This window comes from Balaenoptera musculus, chromosome 7, assembly GCF_009873245.2.
Source record: "Balaenoptera musculus isolate JJ_BM4_2016_0621 chromosome 7, mBalMus1.pri.v3, whole genome shotgun sequence".
NCBI classification, from domain to species: domain Eukaryota; kingdom Metazoa; phylum Chordata; class Mammalia; order Artiodactyla; family Balaenopteridae; genus Balaenoptera; species Balaenoptera musculus.
Window position 1 is genome coordinate 109,141,068 of NC_045791.1, and position 17,703 is coordinate 109,158,770.

The following is a 17,703-nucleotide window of genomic DNA, read 5'->3' on the forward strand; positions in this document are numbered from 1 at the left end:
CCCTTGACCCTGAGGGCTCAGGCGGGGAAGCAGAGGAAGCCAGGGATGCTGACTGTGGGGTCAGTAGTGCCGACAAAACCTCATCTACAGCATGGTTTTTACTGCTGCTTAGTTAGTGTTTCATGTTACTTAACTAATTCCCTAGTAACGAACATTAGCCTGTTTCTTCTCTGTCAATGCTGTGAACAGTGCAGACAAGAACAGCTGTTTCAGTCACCTATGGCAAGTATCAGCAAACCACATCACATGGGCCAAATCTGGCCCACCGCCCATGTTTGTAAATAAAGCTTTATTGGAATACAGCCATGCCCATTCATTTACATATTGTCTGTGCTTTCATGTTATAATAGCAGAGTTGAGTAGTTGCAGCAGAGACTGTATGTTCCACAGATATTCACTATTTTGCTGCTAATGGAAAAAGTTTGTTGTTGCCCATCTATGGCAACTTGTTTTTATTTTTTCCTTAGTATAAATTCCTTGAAGAGCATTTATGGGTTAAAGGGTATACACAGTAAATATTTTGATATTTACTTGGCCCATGGCCCTCAAAAAACGTCATGCTAATTTATGTATCCAGCCACAATGTGCGAGAGTGACTTTTTTCCACACGCTCACCAACTCCAATTATTATCACAAGTTAAAAATTTTAGCAATCCTATAGGTGAAAAGAGATACAGTAACATTATATTTAAATTTCTTTCCTAGTGAGTTAAAAAACTTTTTAATTACTTTAATATTTTTTGCCTTTTCTACTGAGGTGTTCAGATTTTTCTTATTACTTTCTAAGAACTACATACGAAAGATACCTAACGTCAGCTATGTTGCTAATATTTTCTCCATTTTATCATATGATTTTAATTTCATTTATGATATTTTTTGCTATTTAAGTTTCATTTAGTCAGAGATATCAGCTTATTCTCTTTATGATTTCTGCCTATGGTGATATACTTATAAAATTACTCCCCATTATTATTAAATATCAAACAATTTCTACTGGTAATTTGTGGTTTAATATTTTACATGTAAAAACTTAATGCATCTGAAATTTATTTTGTATATTAAGGGAGGTAAAGATCAACTAATTTTCTCAAATGGAGAGCCAGTTGTCCCAATATTATTTATTGCATAGTTCATCCTTCTCCACTTAGGTCATGATTATATTTCTGAATTCCAACTAGTACCTGAATCAATTTCTGAGCACACTATCCTGAAGTCAGATTATTTGGGTTTGAATCTCAGCTCCCCAACTTATTAACTGTGAATCTGGACAAATGGCTTGATCTTCGAGGGTTGGGAGGATTGAATGAGTTAATTTACATAATGTTCTTTGCATAAGACCCGGCACAGAATAGTTGTCCAGTAAATGCTGCACATGACATACTATTTTTGTTATTGCTGTTATCTGTCTATTCCTTTCCCAGTACCGTGATGGCTCAATTACTTTATAATTTGATTTATACCAAGTAGGGCAAGTTCCCTTGATTACAGTTCTTTTTCATAAACTTTTTGGATATTGTCATGCTTTCATTCTTCTCTATAAACTTGAGAATAATTTTGTCAATAAAAAATTGTTTTGATTTTATTGGAATTGCACTAACTGCATAAACAATGGAAAGATAATGTGTATTTGTATTTTACTGAATCTTTCTATCCAGAGAAACAAATCATCAGTCTATTTATTCATGTCTTCTTTCATTCTCTTCAGTGAATTTTGTCTGTATAATTCTGTACAATTCTGCATAATATGTCAATATAATTTTTTGATAAGTTTGTGTTTTCTAGGAATATAATCACATAATCTGAAAACAATAATAAAATCGTCACTTTTTAAATATCTGTAACTTCTTTTCTTTTTCTTATGTTATTGCATTTGTTAGAACTTCCAGAGAGTATTAACTAATAGTGCTGATAGCAATTATTCTTTTCTTGAGTTTCACTTTTAATGGTCATGCTTCTAAACGTTTCACTGTTGAGTAATGCAAACCTTCTCTTGGTTTCTATGATAAATACTCTGAGGTTAAGAAGAGTTTTCCTATTTCTAGTTTATTAAGGCATTTCTAAAAGCAGCTTTGGATGTCAATCATCAAATGCCACTGGGGCATCTACAGAGATGGTCCAAGGGTGTTTCTCTTGAAGAACGTGAATATGGCAAAGAGCTGAGTCTTGACAGGCAAGCAGGAGCTAAGCAGAGGAAGAAGGACAGAAGGCATCCTGGAGTGAGGGGAGAGCATGAGATGCACGAAGGCACTAAAGGTGCAGCAGCATGAGCGGTGAGGAGGACGGGCAAGTGGACCGCTGGAGTTGACGGTGTGAAGATGGGGTGAGGGGGACAGGATATGATACTGGGAGGCAAGCAGGGACCAGAACATAAAGGGTTCCTGAAATCAAGCTGCTCATCACTGACTAAGAAGATGAGACTCATGTTGTCACATCGCTTTCAAAGACAGGAGAAAGCATGAATTCATCTAAAAAATTTTGAAAGTACATTAATTGATAAACAGCAAAAGTATTTCCAGGTAAACATCTGTAGGGAAATAACCAAGACCTAATAACACTGCAAAAGTCATTATTTCTAAAGTTTAAAGAAATGCGATTATGATATATTTACATTTTATTTCTCACGCATATGTGTACCTGTTGTCGCGTCTTGTTGGAAAAAATAATAGCTGAACCTCCTTCTTCTTCTTTAGGGTAGTCGGGAAATGTGCCCGTTAAGTGCCTGAGGAAGAAAAAGGGCAGAATAAACATCCATGAGCACAGCCCTCTCTGCTGCATTCCCCACTAGCTGGCTCTGGTCAAGTTCACTGAAATGAGTGACAGTTATTAGGATAGGTGTTCCCTGCCAGTTGCTGGCTGGACATCCGGTCTCTAAGAAGCAGAAGGACGTAGTGGCATTCAGGAGCAGGTTTCCTTCCTCAAGGCAATTGTTACTGTGAGACAGACACACCTCTCTTTGAAGCAGATTGTAATTTTCTGCTTTTTCAAATTATTGAGATACTCTGTGCTTGCATTAAAAATGAAGACAGAAGCACAAATTATTTCTTCCTGTTTGAAATTTAGGATAAACACAGGATTTTGAAATAAAACAGAAGCATGGCATTGTTCGAATTACAGATTTAGGACTAGTGCATGAAATACGCATGCATGCTTTAGATTTTAGTGAGTCTAAGGCCCCATATGTTAAGAGTTCCGAATAGTAATTTCTTTTCTGTAACCATATAGTTTCTATGTTTTAAAATGCAGACTTTGAAATTTAATGTTGAGGAATTTCAGACGGGAAATGAAGTTAATTTTTCCAAGAGAAACTGACTTGGATACGAGTGTTATATTTATTCCATATATAGAAAGAAAAAATGACCAAGTTAGTTCCATTAATCCACGGAAGAACAGAATCTGAGGGTTAGAGGAGGTGCCCACGCTCCAGATGACTCTATAACAGCGGTTCTCAAACTTCTGGCCTTAGTTGCTCTTGACACCCTTGATAATTTTTGATGATCCCCAAAAGCTTTTGTTTATGTGAGTTCTAGCTATTGATATTTACTGTATTAAACATTAAACCTGACACATTTCTAAAATATGCATTTTTCATTAAAAAATAATAATAAGCCCATTATGTGTTCACATAAACAACATTTTTAATGAAGAATGTATTTCCCAGAACAAAAAAAATTAGTGAGAACAGTATTACTGTTCTGGCTTAATGGAAGTTAGCAGGATGCTTATATCTGCTTCTGTATTCAATCTGTTACAATATGTTGTTTTGGTTTAAGTATAGAAAGAAAATCTGGCCTCACACGGATGTGTAATTGGAAAAGAGAGGAGAGTTTTAATAGCCTTTTAGATAGCTGTGAATATTCTGCTTTGATTCTACACCAAAACTCGACAAGTGGTAGCTTCCTAAAGGCTGGTGGTGATGTGGAATCTGAAAGCATATCAAGAACTTTCCCTTCCCTGTCACATCAAAATCCACGTGCCTTGTGCGTTGAATAGATCTTTCACCCCAGCATGACTCTGTAACATGACTTTGTAACATCTTGGTCATTTCAAAACTAATGATTCATTGACGTATGTGGATCTTCCCAATGCTTACACATTTCATTGTACCAAAAATCATGTTCATTAATAACACCACCAATCTCATACCCCAAAGCTAAGTAACGAGAAGCTCTCAGACTCACAGAGGTGACTACAAGGTTTCCAAAACTGTAATTTTCGCTAGAAAGCTTGCATTTTGTTATTAGCAACAAATGCCCTCAGTTGTTTTCCTTCAGGCTCACTTGGTTCATTTTTGAGAAAATGTTGTCCCAAACCTGAGTCTGAATAGCCAGAGTGTCAGTCGTTTTCTCAAGGAAAAATGAGGTTCCATAAAAAGTGTCTGGTTCGGTCTGAAGCTGGACAGGTGGCAGGTGCCCTTCCTGAGCGGCCCTCATACTCTGGGGCGCAGCAGAAGGCAGCCACCTCACCTCCAGGTTCCTCACGTACAATTTTGAAAAGCTATGTATTCAAGGGTTGAGTCTTACAATTATTTTTTACGGTGTCCTCAAGGATATTGTTAAAGGAACTTTTTAAAAAGGCAGGTGCATGACAGTGAAGACTGCGATGACTCTGAACTGGGTCTGAATTGCGGCCACTGCCTCGGGCAGAGGTCGGCAGCCAGCACCTCCCTAACCGTCCCCACCGCAGGGCTTTGGCCCCATCCCTTTCATAGACTGCTTCTCAAACATCTTAGGACAGTTACATCACTGTCTAGACAAAAATCTCTCAGGTCTCTTGAAACTCTCCTATGGGCTCATTCAGCAGGCACGTGACTCAGCTCCTCAGCATTGCTTTGAAAGGAACTGAACACAGTGCACTGCCTGGGGTGGGGGTGGGGGGTTCTATGGACATATGCACCAGCAGTGGGGACGTCGGGTGGTCACACACTATGTGTGCCATTCTGTCAACGGAGCTACCGTGACTGCAGCTACTTTAGCGGCCTCATGCACTCATCCATCCATCCATCCATCCATCCATCCATCCATCCGTCCGTCCGTCCATCCATCCATCCGTCCATCCATCCTTCCATTCATGCACATAGTCAATCAACAAACATCTATTTAGTAGCAACTAGATTCTGGATGCTGCAATGGAAGACAGTGATCTGAAGGTTAAAAGATGTCAGACCTCGTCCTCATGCAGCTCACACTCCACAGCCACAGGACAGATGCACAGATCTGGCCCCAGATCCTGCTTGTCTACGAGACTCGTATCTCAAACCTTGTTAACGTGCCCGACCATGTTCTGTCTTATCTGTGCATCATTCAGCCTACACGATCTTGGATAAAAACCAGGAATACAACTGAATTAAAAGTTAGAGCATGCGCCTCCTTGGTGGCGCAGTGGTTGAGAATCTGCCTGCCAATGCAGGGGACACGGGTTCGAGCCCTGGTCTGGGAAGATCCCACATGCCGTGGAGCAACTAGGCCCGTGAGCCACAACTACTGAGCCTGTGCGTCTGGAGCCTGTGCTCCGCAACAAGAGAGGCCGCAACAGTGAGAGGCCCGCGCACTGCGATGAAGAGTAGCCCCCGCTTGCCGCAACTAGAGAAAGCCCTCGCACAGAAACGAAGACCCAACACAGCTAAAAATAAATAAATAAATAACTAATAAAAATAAAGGAATTCCTAAAAAAAAAAAAAGTTAGAGCACTTTCCCTTCTTCACAACCACTCACCTTATTCCTTTGACGACCAACTTCACAAGCAATTCCATTGCAAAGTGTTACTGTTTCATTGTAAAGCTTGGGTGTTTTTGAGGACTCAAAACAAACCTAGACACTTATATAAATTAAAGCCAAAAAGGATTTACATGTGCCATTACTAAAATGGAACTCTTAATTATGTTATGCATCAATCGTCAGAGTAAGATTTGATAATTTTATATTTTTCACAGTACTTTTTGCAAATATATTATTAAAAATATATTTATTTCTAATAGATAAATGAACATATTTAGTTTTTTAGTGACAGTTTAAATAATTAATCATAATTTAAAATTGAAAGTCTTATCCTTAAAGAATGTAAGAACTGTTGTTGGGCACACATTTAAAAGATATCTTTTAAAATTCGTATGTAGAAAATGACAGCCTAACCTGACAGCTCTTTCTCTCACACACACTCTTCTCTGTTCTCACGACGCCCCACGCCCTCACTCTGCGGCAAGGGGACCTCTGTTCCCGCAGCTGCTGCACTCCTGCCTTGTGATGTCCAAGGCTGCCCGGGGTTCGCACTGAGACTCCGCCACTTACAGCACGCTGGGAGAAAACAGTTCTCGAATTCCGTTTCACGTTTCCTTGGCTGCCGGCTTTTCACCACCACGTTCTCAGCTGTGCTCTGGGGCAGAGATGGGACACGGCCTTCCGTCTCCGGAATAACGACGCTCAGAACCCAGACGCAGTCAGCGCCTCCCTTGCTGAGCGTAAGGAAGCTGCGAGGTGACGAGCGTGTCAGCACTTGGAACTCAGCGCAGTGTGGAGCTGGGGAGCTCCGGGGCACAGATGACTTATACTTGGAGACGAGTGACCGGAAATACTATTTCGGCTCCCACGGTGTTTCAGGTGCAAAGGGCCGGGGGGCTGACCGCGTCGACCGCAGGTGACAGCCCGTGTGGGGACCTCTAGGGGAGCAGCCGAAGACCCCCAACGACATGGTGTCAGGAAAGATTCAAAGTGGAAACAGTGTCTGGTTTACGTTTGCCGGGACACCCGGGGTGTCTGTTCAGGCCCGTCAAACCCGCCACGGAGCTCAGGGCCGACACATCGTGTGAACATGGACGTTATTCAAACACCTGGAATTGCAGAGTGATGGGGTCTCGGCCCAGAGGGGACCCTTCCCCTTCCCCCCGCGCCCCCCCAACCAGGGCTCTGCCCAAATGCAGCGGGGTGGAGGAGAGGGAAGCTGCCATTGGACAGGGACGGTGGTCCAGCCCAGACCCTCTGGCTCTCCCACCCTCATTAGTGGAAGGGAGGCTGCTCCCGGGACCCAGGCCAGCCTGGCGGTGCGTCTCGAGGCCCCGTACCGTCTCACTCCTCCCACTCCCCCTGGGCCCTTTCTCTCTCTTGACTGGATGCTTCCCTGTGCATCTGAAACAAGCTCTGGCCTCTCTCACTTAGAAAACGATCATCCTCCTTTTTGTTTTACTAAAACTTTTCAAATCAATTTTTAAACGTTACACTCCATTTATAGTTATTACAAAATACTGGCTCTATTCCCCGTGTTGTACAGTACACCCTTGAGCCCATCTTACACCCAGTAGTTTGTACCTCCCACTGCCCACCCCTGTATGCCCCCCCGACTGGTAACCACCAGTTTGTGGTCTACGTCTGTGAACACTCATCCCCCAGCTTCTCACGCATCTCCCTGCTCACCTCCACGCTCCAGCTTTTCAAGTCCTTCACATTCACTGGCTCCATTAAAATAGTTCCCACGAGGTGTTACGGACCAAACTGTGTCCCTCCCCAAATCCATAGGCTGAAGTCCCAGCCCCCGGGACCTCAGAATGTGACCGCCTGTGGAAACAGGGTCCTTGCAGATGGAATTAGTTAAGATGAGGTGATGCCCTCATCCAATATGACTGGTGTCCTTATAAACAAGGGAGATTGGGGCACAGACACAGACACACCAAGAGGGCAGATTGCTGTGAAGAGACTCAGGGAGAAGGGGGCATCTGTAGCTTCTCCCTTCAGCCTCGGAAGGAGCCGACCCTGCTGACCCCGTGATCTTGGGCTTCCATCTCCCCCACAAACTAAGTAAACAAGTTTATCAGTGAGTTTGATGTGCTGGCTTCCCAGGGTGTTTTACCACGTTGCTCTCTCTTGATCCATCAGATGACAAAGTCCTTTTTTCTGGAAGGTTCTCTTCCTTGGCTTCCAGCTTGGGATCCTCCTGGCTTCCTTCCATCTCTCACCTCCTCCTCTTCTGTCTATTTGGCACCTCCTTCTCTGCCTTACAGAGAAGGGGCTCACAGGACGTGGCCTGGAAGCAGTGTGAGTTCTGGACCCTCCCTTCCTCCCGAAATGATTTGTGATTGGCTTCCCTCTGAGTTCTCCTCCCCCCACCGACCACCTGCTCAGCCTTCTCTGCCAGAACCTTGCCTTCCCACCTGTAAATGCTGGGGGACCCTGGGCTCGGCCCTTGGGTTCTTCTCTTCCATGCTCACCCCTTAGGATCTCATGTAGCTTTTTGGCTTTAAACACCCCCTGCAGGCTTCACTGCCCCATCACCACGTCTCCTGCCTTCGTCCCTCCCCTGGACCACACACTCATACACTCGCCTGCCTGCCCAGTGTCTCCCTTCAGAAGTGCAGTGAGTGTCTCAGACGTAAATGCCCCAACCTCCACCCTTGTGCTCACCTCCTCTCCCAAACCTCCCCCTCCTCTTGTATTTCCCCATTTCAGAACATGGAAACTCATCTTCCAGTTGCTGCAAGGGCAAAACCCTAGAGTCCTGGGCTCGTCTCCCTCGTTTACACCTCAGTTCAATCCATTGGCAAACCCTGCTGGTTCTACCTTCCAATTCTATGCCTAGAATCCAACCACTTTTCTTACCCGCACTGATCCGAGCCATCCTCATCTTGTACTTGTGTTACTGGGATTAACTGGTCTCCCTGCTGCCCCTCCGCACCCCTGCTCCCCTCCACGTAGCAGCCAGAGTGATGTTTTTAAAACATAAGTCACGTCGTGCCGTTTCTCTGCTCCAAGTTTGCCAAAACTCTCCCTCCAAATGAAACCAACGCCCACATAATTAGGTTAACTTATGGCCCGCTTTCCTGGGGACAGGCCCAGTTATGTGTAATTGACAACAGCACCCCCTTTCATTCTTACAAGTCTCCTGGTTCGGATGGTGATTTACCTGGTTCCTGCACTTACTACGGCTGCCCTGGTACTACGGCTTCCCTGCTGCCTTCCTGCCCTCCTCCACCTTCTCATCGTTCCAGCTTCTCCTCCGTCTACCCCGATGCTCCCTCCTCAGACAGGTGTTCACGTTCAGAGAGAAAAAACACGCACCCACTCGCTTTAAGGCTTTGTTCAAATGGCATCATATCACAGAGGCCTTCCCTGACTACCTTGCGTAAAGTACATGTTTGACCAAATAAAATAGGTTCTCTCTTATCTCACAGCCAAAGGTCTTGCTGAGGGATGTGCATTTGGGATGGAGAAGAGAGGGGATGTTAAGTTGTTTCTGGATGATTACCCCAGTTTCTCTCTGTAGTTTGGAAAGTACTTTCATAGACACGGGAATTCTTTTCTACTTAAAGGAAATGTTAACACAAAATCCTCTGCAAAATCATTACATGGTAAAGATCCTGACGTGGTACATGGTGATTATTTAAATCACAGCTTTCCCTCAATTATAGCTTGAATCTTAATTCCACAGACATTTGATTACCTTTGAACTTTCATCGTCTGGCTGACTTTCAAAGTTAACGTGCGGGCGTGGGCTAGTACCCTCCCCGCTGTGCCACTCCCTCCCCCCGCCCGCCACCAACTAATTTCCATTTGCCCTCAAATTGCTGCAATAGGCAAGGCCAAAGCAGGTTCTTCAAATGGGCATCCAAACCATCAGATGCACCAAGTGATGCAGAAAATGGATCTCATCACATGGCTGCATGAAAAATCACCTCAACTATATACATTTCACCCGCATCTACAGAACAGGAGAAACGAGAAAGGTGAAAACCACCCAAGAACACAAAGCTTGAGAAAGGGATCTGGAACTTGACAAGACAGGATTTACCAGATATTTTTGCACTCCTAGTCCCCGTTTAGTCACCGCCAAGCAAATGCTGGCACGTCTCATGGGGATGACAGTTTTTTCTAAAAGCAAGAATTCAACTTTTTGGAACAATATTTAATTAGTATTAAGTATAATTTCCAAAAGATAAACTTCCAGGTATTCATTAAATCCATTCCCTAAAAACTATTTAGGAAGAGCAGTTCTCCTGGGTTCCCTTACCCTACTGCTCTCCACCCAGGCACCCCTTCCCATTAAAGTCTTCTTGCTTTGTCAGTTAGAAAATAAAATAAAATAAAATAAAGTAAAATTAAAAAGTAAAATAAAAAGTATTTAGGAAAATTTGAATAGGAATGCTGAATATGAAATATATTATTTATCAAACTTTAGATTTATCAACAAACTAGAGATTGTTGAATATTTTTCAAAGACAAGTGACACCTCCCTACCACTAAATTTGGATCTCCCCTGGAAACTTACAAAAGAAAGAAGCTGAGAAGCCACCAAGCCCTTCTCCCCACCAGAGAATTAGCCTTCTAAGTGATGGCACGTGGCAGTTGCTCCAGGGTTGGAAAGCTCTAGTAATCTGACATTTCTTCCAGCTTCTTCTCTTGATACCAATCTTAGTTACAGACTCAGAAAGGATCCCATCCACATTTCATGATCAAAGTTATCTAGGATAACGGCCTCCAAGTCCTCGCCTCTTAAGTGGGACCTGCACCATTTCTCCCCTAGAGGAGCTTCCAGGCAGGGTTCACGTGTGTAAAGCAATGACTCTGAATCGCCAGCCATCCCATCATCTGATCCCAAACTGTTCTCACTTAATTTCCTCCCCAAATCCCCATCCAAACCCTTGGTCCAAACCTCCATCCAAACCCTTGGTCCATGATCGGGCTTTCAATCTGTCTTTGGCCCTGCAGATATGACATGCGTCCTGCACATCTTGTAGCCTAAGTGAAGAACTCCTGCCTGGGGCACTGTGGAAGCCTGTCTCCACTCTGTCTGAGGCCAGGGGCAAACAGACCTGCCCCCCTCCCTAATCTCACACAGGGAGGTGGGAAGTAGCCCACATTTTATCTTGTACAAGTAGCGTTTGGCCGGCATCTGCGTGACTCAGGCAATGTTGTTGCCATTTCCTTTTTGTGCCTGAAAAATGGCTTCACGGTCTGGAGGCAGGCGCCTGGGCTCTGCGGCACAGCACTCAGACACCGAGGTGCCAGCCTGGCCCATCCGAGCATCAAAACTCACATCAATTCAGGTGACCTTAGTTCACACCTCACAGGCATCTCCTAACAGCAGCAACCTGTTCTTGAAAGTCAAGATGCTCTGGGCAGGATGCTGATGGCTCATTATTTTAAATGGGAAGAATTAAAATTCGGTATAACTACAACCCCGTCCCAGCCAATTATTCTGGGGCTGGGGGTGGGGAGGCGGTGCCCATGATGGAAGTACCCAGAGAAAAGCTCTGGTCACTTCCTGGAAAGAACAGAATTCAAACACAAACCCACCAGGCAGTTCTGAGTGCCCCCTGCAGTCTGTTTCACCTATCACACCAACGCATTGGCTTTCCTCTTCCTCGGATGCCTTTATGGGTTTTGGGTGTAAAATGGAAGCCCAAATTGAATTTGCATTTCTTTAGCTGCTACTGAGGTTGGCACTTTGCTACCTGCTATGTGCATGTGCATTTGTGTAACTGTCTCCTTACCTCTTGGACCCACTTACTTAGCAGAAATGATCATCGACTGTGTGTTTGTTGCATGCAGGTTTACAAAGCGTTTTCACACACGCCTTTCACAAATTGTTTCTCATTTCATCCTTACAGAAATTCTGTGAGCTAAGCACTTTTGTCCATTTTGCAAAGGAGGAAGTTGGAAAATCCGAGAGTCTAAGTAACTTTTCCAAAGGCAAACGGTTCCTTACAGAAGTGCCTCAATTCTAACCTTGGGATTCTGCCTAGAAGCCCAGGATGTCTCTACTAGTCACAGTCACTGACTGGCTTTGCATAAACCCTTAGACAATGGATTCCTTAATTCTTTAGCTATCGAGTTTGTGTTATATACCTTTCACATGTACACAACTTTTAACCCAACAATTCCACTACTGGGAATCCTTACTGAAGTAAAAGCAGAGATATTTTGTGATGCACAATTTGTACTAGCAAAAGCTGTAAAAAATAAAAACTGTAATGAGAGACTGCAAATAATCACCCAATGGGGAATGCGTATGTAATTCTGGTAAAGCCCCACTGTGGAATCCAGCATCGGGACTAGACTTCACCTGTTCCTCTTTACCTTTTCACCACCAGCACTTAATAAATACTTAGGTGGATGAATAAATTCAATTCTCATAAAGACTAGTCTGCTCTATGTGGACAGAGGGGATGTTAAAGATAGACTATTAAGGGGAAAGACTGGGCTGGGGAGCGACCTGGGTTATCAAAAGAAAAGGGGACAGGAGAGCCTTGTACGCCTGTGTTTATGTTTGCAGGTGCAGGAGGAATGCGTGCACCATCCACCAGAATTAGCTCAGAGACAGGGCCTGGAGGGAGGAGACCATTCATTTTTTTCTGTACATATTTCAGTATTGCTTTCCTTGCTATGACAAATAGAAATCATGTTTGTAATTAAATAAAATGGTAAGGTAAAATAATGTACAATAAAAAATAAATTTTATTTTTGGTTGACTTCCTTTTTTGTCTTATTTTAGGGTTTGATTATTATAAAGACCTTGTCATTTTTACAGCCAGTGGAAAACATTTTTGTTTCCATAGTTAGAAAATTGTGACCTTTCTCTAGGGAAGTTATATTCTCCATTCAGCTTTCGACTGCTTGTTGGCTTTAGCAATTAAGGCAATCTAGTTATTGCAAGTATATTTTTTCTATTCTTATTACTTTTTAAACTTAATTTATCATATGCTATTTATTTCCATTTATGTTTGTCAGTTCCTGGGCTCTCTACTTTGTTTCACTGATTTATGCTTGTGCTTTTATATTAGTGTAATGCATTTATATCAATACTTTATTTTTCTTTATAATATTCTTGAAAATAAAGTGCCATTTGTTCTTCCTTATGGTTCTTATTTTCTTATTTTAATCCTAATGACTTTAATAATTATGTTTTCAAGTTCAATAAATAATCCTGTTGGGATTTTAATTGAAATTGTGTCCTCTCTATCAATTACCCAGAGCAATCATGTCATCTTTCTGTTTAACCAGAAACATGGCATGTCTCACCATTTATTCAAGTCTTTTAAAATTTCTTCCTTTTAACATTTATAGACTTCTTAAACTTTCATATATTTCTCTTTCATACTTAGTCTGTGGTTGATTTTTTAAAAAATGCATTTTGCTACATTTTAAAAAATAGTTTCCTTTTGATGTCATTATATTGATAATAATTTATATTATGGCACTAATTATTAGGGGACAAAGTCATCTATATTTTCCTTTCCTTTTGTGGGACGATCTATAGTGTTTCCTCATTAAGTGTAGAGCTCTCTTTTGTTTTAAAGAATACTTGATGTTTCATTCATTCATTCACTCATTTACAACTATGTGCCAGACACTGTACTAGGCACAGGGGAAAAAGCAGTAAACAGAAGATAAAAAAAATCCTTGTTGTTATTCAGTTTACATTTTATTATGCTAAGAATTAACCCTTGTCTTTGTTTTTAAATTTTTACAATAAGAAGTGGGCGTTCCATTTCATCAAATAATTTTTTTGCATGACCTGAAATGATAATATTGTTTTTCCTGATGTACATAATATTGCATTCTCCTACCACTGAACTATTTATATTCCTGGGAATAAACACTTGTGTCTAATTTTGAATGACTTGGAAACCTAAAAGTCCTATCTGAAAGAACAAGTGAGACAGAAAAATCAAAACACAAACAAGTTGGAAATGACTCAAGAACAATAATCATGACACATAATTTTCTATCCTGCACACTGAGGATTCAGTAACGCAAGTGGAAGCCTCTAATTTCCCTTCTCTCAGATTTCATTAGAAGAAACCACAAAACATGCACGGGGGACAGTTCTGGGAGCAGAGACTGTGGAAGCATATCTCCCAGGCACTAGAGTCCCTGTGGAGGAGGCTCCCGGGGCCTGGTCACGGCGACGCTCCAAGAAGGAGGTGCCCCTGGGCTGCCCCAAGGAAAGCCAGGACTGTCAGTGGCCGCAGGCACCGAGCCCGAACTTGCTTTTCTGGAGAGGAAAGGGAGCCACTTTTTAAGGCAGGGTCAAGACCTGCCTTAGGTTTTTGAAGGATGGTTCTTCCTCTCTGTGTCCACAGACTCTGAGGCAGCCCCTGAGTTCTCTGTGTCTTGGTGTCCACACCTTTGTGTCTCTCCTTCCTTTTGAGTGGGGCTGGGACCCAGGACTGGCTTGTAGCCAATAGAACACAGGAAGCATGAGGACAGGACGTCACTTCCCCAATGGCTCTCCACGGCTGTAATCCCCACCTCTCTCCCAGACTCTCTCTCTTGCTGGCTTCGGTGAAGCAAGCTGCCATGGTGAGAGGCTCACCGGGCAAGGAGCCGGGGCGGCCTCCAGCCAACAGCAGAGAACTCAGGTCCTCAGGGGCCGAACCCTGCCCACAGCCAGGAGAGCGTGGAAGCAGGTGAGACCTTGACCGCAGCCTTGTGAGAGCGTGAGCAGAGGATGCAGCTAAGCCCAGACTCCTGACCCACAGAGACCGTGGGAGCTGCAGTGGGTGTGGTTTTTAAGTCACTAAGTTCATAAGTCTGAGTGACAACTGTTACGTACGCAGCAATAGGTGGTGAATACGCTGGCATCATCCTGAAAACAGATTTTGGGGAGCCCGGGTGGTTGCGGGGAGGTGGGTTCATCAGGCTGGGGCTGATGCAGCTCAGACCTCAGGTGGTGGCGAAGTCAGAGGCCTGAGAGGTCGGTGGGCTTGGAGCACATTTGGAAGGTAGAGCCAATGGGATTTTCGGGCCGACTGCAGGCTGGGCTGAGAGAAGATGAAGAGTCGGGGTGACGGTAAGAGACTGGACGGGTGGGTTCACATCTGCTGGGGTGGGAGGCTGTGTGGGGCAGGTTTGGGAGGATAAGATGCCAGTGCACTTCTGGATGTGTGGAGCTTGAGATGCCGCCCCCCCAAGTGCATCTCTGCGGGGATACTGAGTGGGCAGTGGGATCCCCACGGCTGGAGTTTAGGAGAGCGAGCGCTCCGGGCTGGGGATTCGCATTTGGGAGTCAACCAAACAGGGATGGAATGGAACACTGTGAGCCCGGATGAGGTTACCATGGACACCGAGAAGGGCAGGGAACAGAGGGAGGCAAGGTCTAGGCCCTGGGCTTCTGGCCGTTAAGAGGAGGGACCAGCAACGCATTTGGGTATATTTTGTGTCCGAGGATTTTTCTCCTCTCTTTTCAGATTACTGGACTGTCATTTATATCACGTAACCAAAATCAGCCTCAAGACAGGGGATATGTTGGGCAAAGTTGATGATTTCACGAGTAGCAGTGGTTCCTTCAAGTCAAATGGCCTGTCCAGCTGGAAAGGGCGAGGTCCTAGGACCCCACTGGGCAGACTCCGTTCTATATTGGCTGCTGGTTCTCTCCTATAAACTGAATGGCTTAAATGAGATGACCTTGGATCTTTATTTAAAATGCAATGTTATTTCTGGATAACCTGATCTAGTGACCGCACTGAAATGATTTGCAAAGGATCTTCCATGGTAATATATTCCTTTTTAAGCACTATGTGCTCATAACTTGAGATCATGGTCTCCTTTAATCCTCCCAACAGCCCTGTGAGGTGGGTGCTATTTTTGCCGTCAACATTTTTCAGATGAGAAAACTGAAGCTTAGCAAGTTTCACCGGCTGCCCCAGCAGAACCAAGCTTGGAGCAACTTGAGAACCTGTAGGCTCCGCTCCCCTGCCTGGCACTTTACACAGGCAGAGCTGAGCTGACGGCCAAGGAAAGCACACGGGTGGTTTAGGTTCCAGTAATAAAGCTGGAAGAACTTCCCTGGTGGTCCAGTGGTTAAGTCTTTGCCTTCCAATGCAGGGGGTGTGGCTTTGATCCCTGGTCGGGAGCTAGGATCCCACATGCCTCGCGGCCAAAAAAAAAAACAACACAAAAAAACCCAAAAACATGAAACAGAAGCAATATTGTAACAAATTCAATAAAGACTGTGAAAATGGTCCGCATCAAAAAAAATAAAAAAATAAAAATAAAAATAAAGCGGGCTGCTCCCACTAATCAGAGGTGTGATTTGAGCAAATCGCTCCATCACTGTGGGAGGCTGGTACGTTTCCCTCTCCTCCAAACGATGCTGTTGAACTAGGTTTATTCATTCGTTATTAAAAAGTAAGGAATGTGTGTCTATCAGACAGTTTCTAAAGTTCCTTTCAGCTCTAGAAGCTATAATTCATATATGACAATGTTAATGGGGGAAGGGCAATGTTAATTTCTTACAGAATATTCAATGATTAATGTTACTTTCTTATAAAAATCACCTTCAACAGACCCACCTGCCTTTATATTCTTTTATTTAAGGGAGCCTGAAGAGAAAAACACCCATGCCTTCTATGTTTCAGTTAGCAAACGTGAGGCACAGAACATTTGGTAAAGTTAGGGCTGATTAAAAATTTATGCATATTGTCAAAAATTCTTTCACAAACGTGAAAAGGACCAGCTCTAGAGTCTGCAGTGATTTAGAAAGCAGAACTACTAAAATGATAAATTTTTCCCCTGAGCTCTGACACTGAGCTTCAATGGTCCCACCGTTTCAGACGCCCAGGGCAGAGATTTATCTGTGTTTCACCAAGTATGAAAAATATATGGAGGGAGGGGTTTCCGGCTGGTCCCCCCCAAGTCATCCAACCACCTACATTAATGTCAGCAGGTTCATAAATTTCTCCTGCGTTCTAAAGAAAGCAGCTTGTGCCATCGCACAGAAGCCTCCAAAAGTGTCACTTGCTGCCTATAAATTCACTTACACTCAATAAAGGCAATTGGCTACACATGGACTTAATTACCATGGCCCTCGTTGGGAAACTGAGGGGTTCGCCATCTCTCAAAGGAGAGGTGGAAAAAGTCTAGTGCAAAGCAAGGCGATTTCTCAGTGGCACATTACAAAATCTGATTTATTCATTGATGGTTCTACTTATTAGTGGGTTATGATTAGCAGTTACTACTCCAGGAGGAAGCTTCCTTCTTGATTCCAAAGTATTATCGTTGCTCATGCTTGAATCCTACAGGAACCTCCCTGCCCTGCGCTCACTTTTTTTTTTATTAAAAGGAACAATATACTACAGATGACGTAATTGATTATTTAGACTTTGGTGACTCTTTTGTTGAGAAAATGATATATATGCTTTATTTTCACCTTTTGTCTGAAATATTTATCTGTATAAAAAATTCATACCTAAGCAAGAACAAATCACTTTAGGAAGGAATGCAGAGAATTTTCTATTTAAATAGACGGCCGTCCATTTCTGTTCATGCACCTATAGTTCTAAACCCCAGACATCATTCATCCATAGACTCTTCCTCATTTAAAGGAGTGAGTCACTGCCCTTCCTAACTCAAGAGTCCAGAAAGTTTAGGAAACGAAACTTTACAGATGTTTACATTTTAGACTCATTTCCTATGCGTTACTTTCAAAATTAATCTTTCATAAACAGCAACAGAGTGAATTACAGAAAAGGGAAGCTTTAGAGTATAAAGGTTAATTCTGAAGATCCTCTGACCTTAATTCTATCAAGTGACAAACACCTATTTATGAAACATAAAGGCATGATAATTTCTGTCTGAAGCAACACGTGTGTTGACATATGTCACCATACGACACAAAAATCAAGAGCCTGCTGAAACAAACCCAAAGGCTCCATATCCAAAGAACAGTTTGCCCTGCCTTGCAATGTATTAAGTACCTATGAAGGAGGCGGCTTTCAGT

The 17,703-nt window shown here is 43.3% G+C and overlaps 1 protein-coding gene across 1 annotated transcript in view; it reads right to left on the minus strand.

Moving 5' to 3' along the window:
- The window catches only part of IQCA1 (IQ motif containing with AAA domain 1), a 172,123-nt gene that overhangs the window by 104,083 nt on the left and 50,337 nt on the right, over positions 1-17,703 (minus strand). The window contains exon 7 of the mRNA XM_036858051.1: positions 2,635-2,719. Coding sequence (XP_036713946.1) covers positions 2,635-2,719 — 85 coding nt within the window. The remainder of the gene's footprint in view (positions 1-2,634; positions 2,720-17,703) is intronic.